We start from the raw sequence: 15337 nt of genomic DNA, 5'->3' as shown, positions 1-15337 counted from the left end.
TTACTGTGCAGGGTGACATTGTCACTCTTTTCTTCATTTGGTGTAGTGTAGAAGTTGGGGATAAACTGGGGAATGTGCTCTAGATAACTGTGTTATTTTCTGCAGAGATGAGTACTGGCTGAAAGAAGTGATTGGTGGTCTGTGCTGATGAAGAAGAAAATATGATGAAGGACTTAAACTAAAGATGTTACTGGTGAGTCAGTGTGTTACCTATACACTGACACAAAACACTGTATACTATGTACAGAGCTTCTGTGTATAATGTCACCAGTGATCCCTGTATTACCTGTACACTGACACTATACACAGAGCTCCAGTGTATAATGTAACTGGTAATCACTGTATTACCTGTACACTATATACAGAGCTACTGTGTAAAATGTTACTGGTGATCACTGTATTACCTGTAGATTGACACTATATACAGAGCTCCTGGGTATAATGTCACTGGTGATCACTGTATTACCTGCACACTGACACTACTATACACAGAGCTTCTGTTTATGTCACCGGTAATCCCTGTATTACCTGTACACTGACAGTATATACAGAGCTCCTGTGTATAATGTCACCGGTGATCACTGTATTACCTGTACACTATACACTATATACAGAGCTTCTGTGTATAATGTCACTGATAATCACTGTATTACCTGTACACTGACACTATATACAGAACTTCTGTGTATAATGTAACTGGTAATCACTGTATTACCTGTACACTATATACAGAGCTACTGTGTAAAATGTTACTGGTGATCACTGTATTACCTGTAGATGGACACTATATACAGAGCTCCTGGGTATAATGTCACTGGTGATCACTGTATTACCTGCACACTGACACTACTATACACAGAGCTTCTGTTTATGTCACGGGTAATCCCTGTATTACCTGTACACTATACACTATACATAGAGCTCCTGTGTATAGTCACTGGTGATCATTGTATTACCTGTACACTATACACTATACACAGAGCTCCTGTGTATAGTCACTGGTGATCACTGTATTACCTGTACACTGACACTATATACAGAACTTCTGTGTATAGTGTCACTGGTGATCGCTGTATTACCTGTAGATGGACACTATATACAGAGCTCCTGGGTATAATGTCACTGGTGATCACTGTATTACCTGCACACTGACACTACTATACACAGAGCTTCTGTTTATGTCACCGGTAATCCCTGTATTACCTGTACACTATACACTATACATAGAGCTCCTGTGTATAGTCACTGGTGATCATTGTATTACCTGTACACTATACACTATACACAGAGCTCCTGTGTATAGTCACTGGTGATCACTGTATTACCTGTACACTGACACTATATACAGAACTTCTGTGTATAGTGTCACTGGTGATCGCTGTATTACCTGTACACTGTATACTATGTACAGAGCTTCTGTGTATAATGTCACCGGTGATCACTGTATTGCCTGTACACTTACACTATATACAGAGCTCCTGCGTATAATGTCACTGGTGATCCCTGTATTATGTGTACACTGTATACTATGTACAGAGCTTCTGTGTATAATGTCACTGGTGACCACTGTATTACCTGTACACTGACACTCTAAACAGAGCTCCTGAGTGTAATGTCACTGGTGATCCCTGTATTACCTGTACACTTTACTGTTAGGGCACTGAGAATCTGGAATTCCTTGCCTGAGGAGGTGGTGATGGCAAACTCAGTCGAGGGGTTAAAGAGAGGCCTGTTAGTGTTCCTGGAGTGTAACAATATTGTATCTTACAGTTATTAGGTTTTTTAGAAGGACGTAGATCTGGGGATTTATTCTAATGGCATATAGGCTGATCTGGATAGACAAATGTCTGTTTTTTCAGCCTTGCTAACTATGTTACTATGTTACTATATACAGAGCTTCTGTGTATAATGTCACTGATGATCACTCTATTACATGTACACTGACACTATATACAGAGCTCCTGAGTGTAATGTCACTGGTGATCCCTGTATTACCTGAGCATTGTATATTATTTACAGAGCTCCTGAGTATAATGTTACCAGTGATCACTGTATTACCTGTACACTGACACTATATACAGAGCTCCTGAGTATTATGTCACTGGTGATCCCTGTATTACCTGTACACTGACACTATATACTGTATGTTATATACAGAACTCCTGTGTATAATGTCACTGGTGATCATTGTATTACCTGTATACTATACACTATATACAGAGCTCCTGTGTATAATGTCACTGGTGGTATTTGTCCCTTGTAAGTGATGTTATTCAGACACTATGTGGTGGTAATATGTGGTCCAGCCAGAATGTGATGGTATTTGTATATTGTATGTGATGTTATTCGGTCACTATGTGGTGGTAATATGTGGTCCCGCCAAAATGTGGTGATATTTGTCCCTTGTATGTGGTATTATTGTTCATTTTTAAAAGTGTATGTGACACATTCCCTTAATGAAAAAAAAAAAAAAAAAATATATATATATATATATATATATATACACTAGGGTTGAGCGACTTTTCTTTTTATAGGATCGGGTCGGGTCGGGTTTCACGAAACCCGACTTTTTCAAAAGTCGGGTTGAGTGAAATCGGCCTATTCTAATGGTTCCCAGGGTCTGAAGGAGAGGAAACTCTCCTTCAGGCCCTGGGATCCATATTTAAGTGTAAAATAAAGAATCAAAATAAAAAATATTGATATACTTACCCTCGGACACGCCCTGGTTCTCACCGGCAGCCTTCCTTCCTAAGAATGAGCGCCTGAAGGACCTTCGATGACGTCGCGGCTTGTGATTGGTCGCGTGAGCAGTCACATGGGCGTCACGTGACCAATCACAAGCCGCGACGTCATCTAAGGTCCTTCAGGCGCTGATTCTTAGGAAGGAAGGCTGTGGGTTAGAACCAGGGCGCGTCCGAGGGTGAGTATATACCTATTAGGAATATACTCACCCTCGGACGCGCCCTCGGACGCTTCCTTCCTAAGAATTAGCGCCTGAAGGACCTTAGATGACGTCGCGGCTTGTGATTGATCGCGTGACACCCATGTGACTGCTCACGCGACCAATCACAAGCCACGATGTCATCGAAGGCCCTTCAAGCGCTCATTCTTAGGAAGGAAGGCTGCCGGTGAGAACCAGGGCGCGTCCAAGGGTGAGTATATCAATATTTTTTTATTTTTATGCTTTATTTTACACTTAAATATGAATTCCGATACCGATTCCCGATATCTTAAACATATCGGAACTCGGTATCGGAATTCCGATTCCAGATCAGAAGATCGCCGACCTCATGGCCGACCCCACACAGGGGTCGGGTCGGGTTTCATGAAACCCGACTTTGCCAAAAGTCGGCGACTTCTGAATCTGGCCGACCCATTTCGCTCAACCCTAATATACACCCAAAGAAAATATTGGAGATTTTAACAAATGTTCCATAGGTTAGAGTAGAGTAGGGCACAGCCAAAAGAGTCTACCATGTGGTGGCGGCTTAAAAAATCTTTTGGCCGAAACTAAAAAGTCCAATGGGAACTTTTAATGTGTGATTGGTTAGGATGTGGTGCAAAAAATTGAGTTTTTTTAAGAGTGGGCAGTGGGACTGTTGAAGGTTTGAGGGTTGGAGGCAGAGCTGGGGTGGAGCCTGGGAGGAGTCTCAAGGGGCTCAAAAATGTTGCCCTGAAATTCTTTTTGGAGCCCTGCCTATAAGAATAATCTTCTCAATGGGGTAAAACCTCCTCTGTATGTATACATATGTATACATGAAAGTGCCCAGAGCTCCCGTAATTAGGTTGTAATTTAAAGTATCAGAAGAATGTGTCACCTGATTAAACGCAGGCCTATGATGGGACTAGCCTGAGGGATCATAACCTTATGCAATGTATGAAGCATTATACTCACTCATATGATGATGTGAATGTTTATGTCTTAAAGTGCAAGATTCTTATCTTCAAGCTTCTAAAAGGAATGTTTGGGGTAAAAGACTATTAAAATATTTTATTGCAGATTTTATACATACCATAAGCAAAGATAACACTACAAACTGTTTCCTGTAAAGGTATCTATACAAAAATATCATCTATTTACAGCGGTGTGCAAAAGATTTTGCCCCTTTCCTGGTTTCCTATTTTGCATGTTTGTCTCACATCAATGTTTCAGATCACCAAAGAAATTTCAATGTTAGACAAAGATAAGACAAGTAATCACAAAATGCAGTTTTTATATGACGGTCTTTGTTATTAAGGGAAAAAGAAATCCAAACCTACAGGGCCCTGTGTGAAAAAGTGATTGGCCCCCATAAAACATAAATTAACTGTGGTTTATCACATCTTTGGGAAGCTAAGTTAAAATTCCCCAGCCACATCCAGGCCTAATTACTGCCACACCTGTTCTAAATCAAGAAATCACTTAAATAGGACCTGCCTGACAAAGAATATAACTACTATAGTATTGCCTGTACGTACAGAGAAAGCAGAATAAAAACAAAGGATTATTATTTTTTTTATCTTACATGGATTTTTGATATTCTATTAGCAATATATCACAACATATCATTTAGCAAGTGAAATGCATTATATGTGGGTGATTTTTATTCCATATGTTGAGCTAAGTGGTGTACGACCCCTGTAAATTCCTAATGATTTGATGCCATCTTGGAGGAAACAAGGCGTCCTATGTGAAAACTGAATGACAAATTTCCACTTGGTAGCAGAAAGACAGGACGTGCTGGGCGGATTATAGGAGGATTAATTCCCACCAGTAGAATCAGAATTTGTATTAGCTGTGAAATATCAACACATTTTCTTTGAAGTTTTTCATAGGGGTTAATTATCTTCTTGGTTGTCTTTGCAGTTTTTAACAGAAATTCTAAGTTCACTGCTAAGGAAATAACCACTGAGGATTGGGTGTTACTTTTATATATTATATGCCATCATTATACGTATAATAATCTAGATATACAGTATGCATAATGCAGTAATTACCATATATTAGTTAACATTGGGAGCTATATTACACTACTTATGTTCTTGCATTCAGGGTGAAATTATCTACTATATAATTGTCTAAGGGTCACTTCCGTCTTTCTGTCTGTCTGTCCTTCTGTCACGGATATTCATTGGTCGTGGCCTTTGTCTGTCATGGAATCCAAGTCGTTGATTGGTCTCGCCAGCTGCCTGTCATGGCTGCTGCGACCAATCAGCGACGGCCACAGTCCGATTAGTCCCTCCCTACTCCCCTGCAGTCGTTATGCCGCGGGCAACTCACTCCGCTACCGCCGCTATTAACCCTGTGTGACCAAGTTTTTACTATTGATGCTGCCTATGCAGCGTCAATGGTAAAAAGATCTAATGTTAAAAATAATTTTAAAAAATAAAAAATCATTATATACTCACCTTTCGCGACGCTGCGGTGACTGCTCCATGCAAGCGGCAGCTTCCGGTGGCAACGATGGTATGGGAGAAGGACCTGCCATGAAGTCACGGTCATCACACCCTGGGACCGGAAGCTGCCGCGTGCACCGCGCACAGGCGACAGAACTACAAGGGGCCCTCGGATCGGAAGGTGAGTATATGTTTATTTTTTAACCTGTGACATACGTGGCTGGGCAATATACTACGTGGCTCTGTGCTGTATACTAAGTCACTGGGCAATATACTACGTAACTGGGCAATATACTATGTGGCTGGGCAATATACTACGTGGCTGGGCAATATACTACGTGGCTGGGCAATATACTAAGTCACTGGGCAATATACTACGTAACTGGGCAATATACTATGTGGCTGGGCAATATACTACGTGGCTGGGCAATATACTACGTGGCTGGGCAATATACTACATCTCTGGGCAATATACTACGTGGACATGCATATTCTAGAATACCCGATGTGTTAGAATCGGGCCACCATCTAGTATTAGTTATATTCTTGTACATACAGTAGGACCAGTATTATAGTTGTTATATTCTTGTACATAGGGGCAGTATTATAGTAGTTATATTCTTGTACATAGGGACAGTATTATAGTAGTTATACTCTTGTACATAGGGACAGTATTATAGTAGTTATATTCTTGTACATATAAGGTAGTATTATAGTAGTTATATTCTTGTACATAGGAGCAGTATTATAGTAGTTATATTCTTGTACATAGGAGCAGTATTATAGTAGTTATATTCTTGTACATAGGGACAGTATTATAGTAGTTATATTCGTATACATTGGGGCACTATTATAGTAGTTATATTCTTGTACATAGGAGCAGTATTATAGTAGTTATATTCTTGTACATTGGGGCAGTATTATAGTAGTTATATTCTTGTACATAGGAGCAGTATTATAGTAGTTATATTCTTGTACATAGGGGCAGTAGTATAGTAGTTATATTCTTGTACATAGGGGCAGTATTATAGTAGTTATATTCTTGCAAATAGGGGCAGTATTATAGTAGTTATATTCTTGTACATAGGGGCAGTATTATAGTAGTTATATTCTAGTACATAGGAGCAGTATTATAGTAGTTATATTCTTGTACATAGGGGCAGTATTATAGTAGTTATATTCTTGTACATAGGAGCAGTATTATAGTAGTTATATTCTTGCACATAGGGGCAGTATTATAGTAGTTATATTCTTGTACATAGGAGCAGTATTATAGTGGTTATATTCTTGTACATAGAAGCAGTACTAAGGTAGTTATATTCGTATACATTGGGGCAGTATTATAGTAGTTATATTCTTATACATAGGAGCAGTATTATAATAGTTATATTCTTGTACATAGGAGCAGTATTATAGTAGTTATATTCTTGTACATAGGGACAGTATTATAGTAGTTATATTCTTGTACATATAAGGTAGTATTATAGTAGTTATATTATTGTACATAGGAGCAGTATTATAGTAGTTATATTCTTGTACATTGGGGCAGTATTATAGTAGTTATATTCTTGTACATAGGAGCAGTATTATAGTAGTTATATTCTTGTACATAGGGGCAGTAGTATAGTAGTTATATTCTTGTACATAGGGGCAGTATTATAGTAGTTATATTCTTGCAAATAGGAGCAGTATTATAGTAGTTATATTCTTGTACATAGGGGCAGTATTATAGTAGTTATATTCTAGTACATAGGAGCAGTATTATAGTAGTTATATTCTTGTACATAGGGGCAGTATTATAGTAGTTATATTCTTGTACATAGGAGCAGTATTATAGTAGTTATATTCTTGCACATAGGGGCAGTATTATAGTAGTTATATTCTTGTACATAGGAGCAGTATTATAGTGGTTATATTCTTGTACATAGAAGCAGTACTAAGGTAGTTATATTCGTATACATTGGGGCAGTATTATAGTAGTTATATTCTTATACATAGGAGCAGTATTATAATAGTTATATTCTTGTACAAAGGAGCAATATTATAATAGTTATATTCTTGTACATAGGAGCAGTATTATAGAAGATATATTCTTATACATAGGGCAGTATTGTAGTAGTTATATTCTTGCAAATATGGGCAGTATTATAGTAGTTATATTCTTGTACATAGGGGCAGTAATATAGTAGTTATATTCTTATACATTGGCGCATTATTATAGTAATTATATTCTTCTACATAGTGAGCAGTATTATAGTAGTTATATTCTTGTACATAGGAGCAGTATTATAGTAATTATATTCTTGTACATAGGAGCAGTATTATAGTACATATACTCTTGCACATAGAATCAGTATTATAGTAGTTATATTCTTATACATTGGGGCAGTATTATAGTAGTTATATTCTTGTACATAGGGCCAGTATTATAGTAGTTATATTCTTATACATTGGGGCAGTATTATAGTAGTTATATTTTTGTACATAGGAGCAGTATTATACCGCTGTGCTCTGCTTTACGGCCAGCCGGCGCTGACACAGTCAGTGTGGGAAGCTGACGCCGGGGGACGTGACAGACAACGAAATGTGAGTATGTACTGTTTTTTTTTTTAACTTTTACAATGGTAACCAGGGTAAATATCGGGTTACTAAGTGCGGCCCTGCACTTAGTAACCCGATATTTACCCTGGCTACCAGTGAACACATCGCTGGATGTCACACACGCCGATTCAGCGATGACGGCGGGTGATCAGCGACCAAAAAAAAGGTCCTGATCATTCCCAGCGACCAACGATCTCCCAGCAGGGGCCTGATCGTTGGTCGCTGTCACGCATAACGATTTCGTTAACGATATCGTTGCTACGTCACAAAAAGCAACGATATCGTTAACGAAATCGTTATGTGTGAAGGTACCTTTAAACACTTTCAAAGTTTCCCAATTTTTCGGACTGACTGACCTTCATTTCTTAAAGTAACGATGGCCACTCGTTTTTCTTTACTTAGCTGCTTTTTTCTTGCCTTAATACAAATTCTAACAGTCTATTCAGGAGGACTATCAGCTGTGTATCCACCGGAGTTCTGTTCAACACAACTGATGGTCCCAACCCCATTTATAAGGCAAGAAATCCCACTTATTAAACCTGACAGGGCACACCTGTGAAGTGAAAACCATTCCCGGTGACTACCTCTTGAAGCTCATCAAGAGAATGCCAAGAGTGTGCAAAGCAGTCATCAAAGCAAAAGGTGGCTACTTTGAAGAACCTAGAATATAAGACATAATTTCAGTTCTTTCACACTTTTTTGTTAAGTATATAATTCCACATGTGTTAATTCATAGTTTTGATGCCTTCAGTGTGAATGTACAATTTTCATAGTCATGAAAATACAGAAAAATCTTTAAATGAGAAGGTGTGTCCAAACTTTTGGTCTATACTGTATTCTTATACATTGGGGCAGTATTATAGTAGTTATATTCTTGTATATAGGAGCAGTATTATAATAGTTATATTCCTGTACATAGGATCAGTATTATAGTAGTTATATTCTTGTATATAGGAGCAGTATTATAGTAGTTATATTCTTGTACATAGGGCAGCATTGTAATAGTTATATTCTTGTACATAGGGGCAGTATTATAGTAGTTATATTCTTGTACATGAGAGCAGTATTATAGTAGTGATATTCTTGTACATAGGAGCAGTATTATAGTAGTAATATTCTTATGCATAGTGCAGTATTGTAGTAGTTATATTCTTGCAAATAGGGGCAGTATTATAGTAGTGATATTCTTGTACATAGGGTCAGTATTATAGTAGTTATATTCTTGTACATAGGGGGCAGTATTATAGTAGTGATATTCTTGTACATAGGGTCAGTATTATAGTAGTTATATTCTTGTACATAGGAGCAGTATTATAGTAGTTATATTCTTGTACATAGGGCAGCATTGTAGTAGTTATATTCTTGCAAATAGGGGCAGTATTATAGTAGTTATATTCTTGTACATAGGAGCAGTTTTATAATAGTTATATTCTTGTACATAGGGGCAGTATTATAGTAGTTATATTCTTGTACATAGGGCAGCATTGTAGTAGTTATATTCTTGCAAATAGGGGCAGTATTATAGTAGTTATATTCTTGTACATAGGAGCAGTTTTATAATAGTTATATTCTTGTACATAGGGGCAGTATTATAGTAGTTATATTCTTGTACATAGGGGCAGTATTGTAGTAGTTATATTCTTGTACATAGAGGCAGTATTATAGTAGTTATTTTCTAGTACATAGGAGCAGTATTATAGTAGTTATATTCTTGTACATAGGAGCAGTTTTATAATAGTTATATTCTTGTACATAGGGCAGCATTGTAGTATTTATATTCTTGCAAATAGAGGCAGTATTATAGTAGTTATATTCTTGTAGATAGGAGCAGTATTATAGTAGTTATATTCTTGTACATAGGGGGCAGTATTATAGTAGTTATATTCCTGTACATAGAGGCAGTATTATAGTAGTTATATTCTTGTACATAGGAGCAGTATTATAGTAGTTATATTCTTGTACATAGGAGCAGTATTATAGTAGTTATATTCTTGTACATAGGGGCAGTATTATAGTAGTTATTTTCTAGTACATAGGAGCAGTATTATAGTAGTTATATTCTTGTACATAGGAGCAGTATTATAGTAGTTATATTCTTGTACATAGGAGCAGTTTTATAATAGTTATATTCTTGTACATAGGGCAGCATTGTAGTAGTTATATTCTTGCAAATAGGGGCAGTATTATAGTAGTTATATTCTTGTACATAAGGGGCAGTATTATAGTAGTTATATTCTTGTAGATAGGAGCAGTATTATAGTAGTTATACTCTTGTACATAGGGGCAGTATTATAGTAGTTATACTCTTGTACATAGGGGGCAGTATTATTGTAGATATATTCTGTTCCATTGTGGAGTAGTATTATATTCCTGTACCATGCATACTCTCTAACCATGCTCTGCTGGTAACATGGACACACACTGATAAAATATGAATGTGTTGTTATCTATGACAGCCTAATGTGTAAGATAATAGTGTCACATGTTGCTCATTCAACCACAATCCCTGTTAAATTTCATGAGTCATTCTTTTCGTTTTTTCTTCAGCCATTAACAGTAAACTGGAAGAAAACAAGTAAATTGCTGTCATTTGCAGCCATTGTGTCTTATACTTTTCTCTTGTTTCCGTCATAGGTAATTTTCTGGCGGTGACAGCTGAGACATGCGATCGTCAGCCTCCAGGCTCTCTAGTTTTTCATCCAGGGATTCATTATGGACTCGGTAGGTGACCTCGTATTATGGAGACCTTATGTGCCCATTTCCAGCAATGATCCATTATCCAGTTTAGGACATATACATGTAAATCCATGACGCTTATTGTACTTATTGGATCTTTGGAGAAACCCAGGGTTCATTGACTTGTTCTCTCAGCTGAATCATTCGCACGTGGTCTCGATAGTATTTTACTGTCATTAACTTTTGAGTCATTTATTGTCGCATTGTTATAATAAGATGTGCATGAAACACAATGGGAAGAAATGCCGCTTGGCCGCACAATGACATCATTCAGGTGGTGGAGCTGAGGTTCTTCTCCTTTACATGTACTTTTCTACAGTGAGTCACCTCCTCAGTGCCGCGGCCCGCGAAGGGCCAGATAAAGCACGTGCACCACTTGCTGACGAACCAAGATAAGGAGTCAACAAGTCACTTTGCTTTTGGACAGAGTAGACCCCCACAGATATATGGCAGTCTTTAGAGGGTACTCGTTTCTGATGACCCTTACAATACTCCACTTTTTGCCCACGAAAATGACATCTCCTTTTAGGCACCATTTACATGGCAGAGTTGCATGAACAGATGGTATTGCGGGGTAGATCGAACTACTTGTGCCGCCGCATGGTGCCTTCATGAGATCAATGTATCTAGGTATTAGGAAACATGGATCATGGTATCAAAGCTACCCAACAGACATTGTAGGTGGGTAAAACAGTGACAACAGTGTCATGGTGATCTATATCGTCGCATTTTTTAAAAACTATATGATATGCTTGGATATTGCTAATTAATCCAGGCTGAAGACCCAAATAAGGATCATCAAGAAAAATTTTGTTCGATTTTTGTGGTTGTATGAACTTTTGACTACTCCCTCCTCCCTCTCACAGCACAATGTACAGCACACTCACAGCAGTTACTCATGTTTTAGCAATGAGATTTAAGCAGTAACTATCTGATTGTGGAGAGTGATATGTGTAGCCTGGCAGGCCAAAGTGAGGAGGCTTATAAGCCTTGTCGTGCTACTCTGGGAAATGAAATATGCAAATTGACTATTTAGAGAGGAATAGTTCTAGCCTTCTTTCTCTACGAAGAGGCAATTTGCACATTAGCACTGAGATAAGCATCGCAAAAAAAGATAAAGGGGACTGGTGGATTGCTCACAAATAGAGAAGGGGGCTGGCAGATTGCTCATACATAGAGAAGGGGGCTGGTTGACTGCTCATAAATAGAGAAGGGGGCTGGCGGATTGTTCTTAAATAGAGAAGGGGGCTGGTTGGCTGCTCTTAAATAGAGAAGGGGCTGGCGGATTGTTCATAAATAGAGAAGGAGGCTGGCGGATTGTTCATAAATAGAGAAGATGGCTGGCGGATTTCTCATAAATAGAGAAGGGGGCTGGCTGATTGCTCATACATAGAGAAGGGGGCTGGTTGACTGCTCATAAATATAGAAGAGGCTGGTCGATTTCCCATATATAGAGAAGTTGGCTGGCGAGTTGCACATAAATAGAGAAGGACGCTGGCTGATTTCTCATAAATAGAGAAGGGGACTGGCTGATTGCTCATAAATAGAGAAGGGGGCTGGCATTTTGCTCATAAATAGAGAAGGGAGCTGGCGAATTGAGCATGAATAAAGAAGGGGGCTAGCCAAATGGCTCATTTTAATAGCTAAAATGCACAGCACTGACCACATGCTTACACAAGAAAGTCTCTCCTTTTATGAGCACAAGTCAAAAAGTGGAACTGCCGGAACCCAGAATCATCACACTGTTGACTCCTGTGCAGTCTGTGATCTATTAGTATTCCCAAGTCTTTTTCACACGTGCTGTTGCTTAGTTCTATTCCTCCCATTCTATAGATGTATTTTTCATTTTTTTCTGCCCAGATGTAGAATCTTACATTTCTCCCTGCTAAATACCCTTCTATTAGTCGCTGACCATTGTCCAAGCTTATCTAGATCCTTCTGAATCTTTTCTCTGTCTTCTCTAGAGTTAGCTATCCCTCCTAACTTTGCATAATCTGTAAATTTGATCAGTTTACTTTCATTTACCTTCAGTTTCCTTATCTAGGTCATTTATAAAAATGTTGACCAACACTGGGGCCAGGACAGAGCCTTGTGGTCCCCACTCGAAACACTCTTCCACTTCTACGTGCAACCATTTGTCACCACTGTTTGAGTGCGATCACTTTGCCGGTTATGAATCCGCCTATCCGTAGTCTTGTCAATCCCATACTTGGTCAGATTTTCAATAGGGATAGCATGAGATATAAAGGGAATTAGATATAGATATAAATTTATAGAGCATTATCACAGACTTTTGGACCTACAAATGACCTGTTATTAATAAGTGGACATTCCCTTTAAGCTCCGCTGTGTCGGGACGCTTGACTCCTCTGTTTATTCTTCCTCCTGAGTTGATCTTTAGATTTCATTCAATTTTCAGCTACTAAACAGATATTTCTGGAGCAACAGATAGATGCAGGAATCAATAGCCCCATTTACAGCCATTATGGCCGGCACGCGAGATTCGGCAAGGTTCTAATATGGAGACGGTTACATTACGGCGCGCTCTTCGTATACAGACGCATGTGATAACTACTTATCCGGCGCGGTCTCAGGAGGCCCCTGTTATGTTCACAAAAGAGATCTCGTTTAGCTCCGAACACACAAGTGATTCAACAGATGACTGCAAGCACCAAAACGCTCCTGCGGGATTCCAGGCGGCCAGGAAAAGCAGACCCTTCCCTAATTAATCTTCCTTTTATCTCCTCACTCACTCATTTATTCATCAGCCTTCTTTAAAGTTCCTACTTGGGTACAAATAGCATTATATGGAGCTGAGTGGTATGTATAGTATTATTATTATACATTTTTATAGCGCCATTTTATTCCACGGCGCTTTACATGTGAAAAGGGGGCAAATATAGACAAATGCAATAAACATGAGAAAAAAAACAAGGCACTAACAGGTACAGATTAAAAAACAATCCTTTAATCTGGCATGTGCTAATCCGGAAAATGTGATAATCTGGAAGCAGTTGTTACAGAATATCATTAAAATCCCAAATCAGAACATATCGCCTATGGATTGGGTATTTAATCGTTTTTTTATTAGCGACGGGGGGACCACTAGAACTCCCGGCAATCATGAAAGTGAGATCCCCAATTGTCTGTGTGATTGGAGCGCCATTTACACATGTGCACTGCTGCTTTTATTCAGTCCCAATGGAACTGATGGAGATAGTGGAGGAATATCTTTCCTATAGAAAATGAATGGTGCAGCATTGCGCATGCGTAACCTGCGCTCCATTCACACATAAGAATCCTGGATAAATGAATCACAGATCGTAGACCATGTATTCTCTATAGGACTGTCCAAGATAGCTGTATTTGGCTCCGTTCGTCCTGCAGAGAATGGCTGAAGCAGCACTGCGCATGCGCAACCTGCGCTCCATTCACACATAGGACTCCTGCATAAATGAATCACAGATTGTGCAGCATTTATTCTCTATCGGACTGTCCAAGATAACTGTATTTGGCTCCATTCGTCCTGCAGAGAATGAGTCCCTGGCAGCTTAGTGTTACTGATGGCAGCCTTTGTTACAGTGGTCCCAGCTCTATGCAGGTCATTGTCATTCACTAGGTCCCCATGTGGTTCAGGGATGTTTGCTCACCGTTCTTGTGCTCATTTTGACCCCACGGGGTGAGATCTTGCGTGGATCTCCAGATTGAAGGAGTTTATCAGAGGTCTTTCATTTTCTTATTATTGCTCCCACAGTTAATTTCATCACACCAAGCTGCTTACCTATGGCAGTCTTCCCATCCTGGTGCAGGGTTACAAATTTGTTTCTGGTGTCATTAGACAGCTGTTTGGTCTTTACCATAGTGGAGCTTGGAAAATTGGTGGTTGACTAAATACTTTTTTTCCCCACTGTACATATCATTGTATTCCTGATTCACGCTCGCTGGACGTTTTTCAATCAAAGCGTTCTCCTTCGCTAGGCCGAATCATGTCTGTGATCAGTGTAGTAAGTTTATTTTGTTTCATCCGTTTTATTTTATGGAACTGTATATGCTGTATTATTTTGTCCCCTTTGTAAAGTCATTTGTATATTTTTTATAAACACTACCTATTGTTTTGGATTAAATATAAAATGTAATCGTTTTGTTCCTTTTGTTCTGTAAACCGCAACCAGATGCCATACGCTATCAGAACCAGAACCATGCCTCCAGTCAGCCAGGTCTTCTTATAATATTCAATAACATGCTGTAACCGGACACAGCCACTATAGTACAATATTCTCCCACTATAGCCAATCAGTGGCCCCTGTACTTACAGATTGGTTCCAGACTGATACATTTTGCCTGCGCTGACACATTGTAGCAAACTATCAGCAAAGGTGAAAGATTTATGCTACAGGTGGGCTTCTTATTCACAGTCTAACGCAATGCATGAAATATAGTTTAAAGGGAAGTTGCCACTAGTTTTCTTGTAGTTTGTTTTTTTGTGAAATTAAGCTTAAAATAGTAAATAAAATGTATTAATGCAATGTTTGCACTGTTTGGAAACATTTCTATATGAAAAATATTGTATATTTTCTTACAAATATATATAATTTACCACTAGGGGGAGCAATTTCCATTTTGG

The 15337-nt window shown here is 38.6% G+C and overlaps 1 protein-coding gene across 2 annotated transcripts in view; it reads left to right on the top strand.

Moving 5' to 3' along the window:
- The window catches only part of ASAP1 (ArfGAP with SH3 domain, ankyrin repeat and PH domain 1), a 346099-nt gene that overhangs the window by 64034 nt on the left and 266728 nt on the right, over positions 1–15337 (top strand). For both annotated transcript variants that reach the window (XM_069731924.1, XM_069731927.1), the window contains exon 2: positions 10612–10698. In XM_069731924.1, the coding sequence (XP_069588025.1) occupies positions 10640–10698 (59 nt within the window). In that variant the 5' untranslated portion in view covers positions 10612–10639. The remainder of the gene's footprint in view (positions 1–10611; positions 10699–15337) is intronic.

This window comes from Ranitomeya imitator, chromosome 6 (assembly GCF_032444005.1).
Source record: "Ranitomeya imitator isolate aRanImi1 chromosome 6, aRanImi1.pri, whole genome shotgun sequence".
In the NCBI taxonomy this organism is placed as follows: Eukaryota; Metazoa; Chordata; class Amphibia; order Anura; family Dendrobatidae; genus Ranitomeya; species Ranitomeya imitator.
Note: the sequence above shows the minus strand (reverse complement) of the source record. Positions and strands in the feature narration are given on the sequence as shown.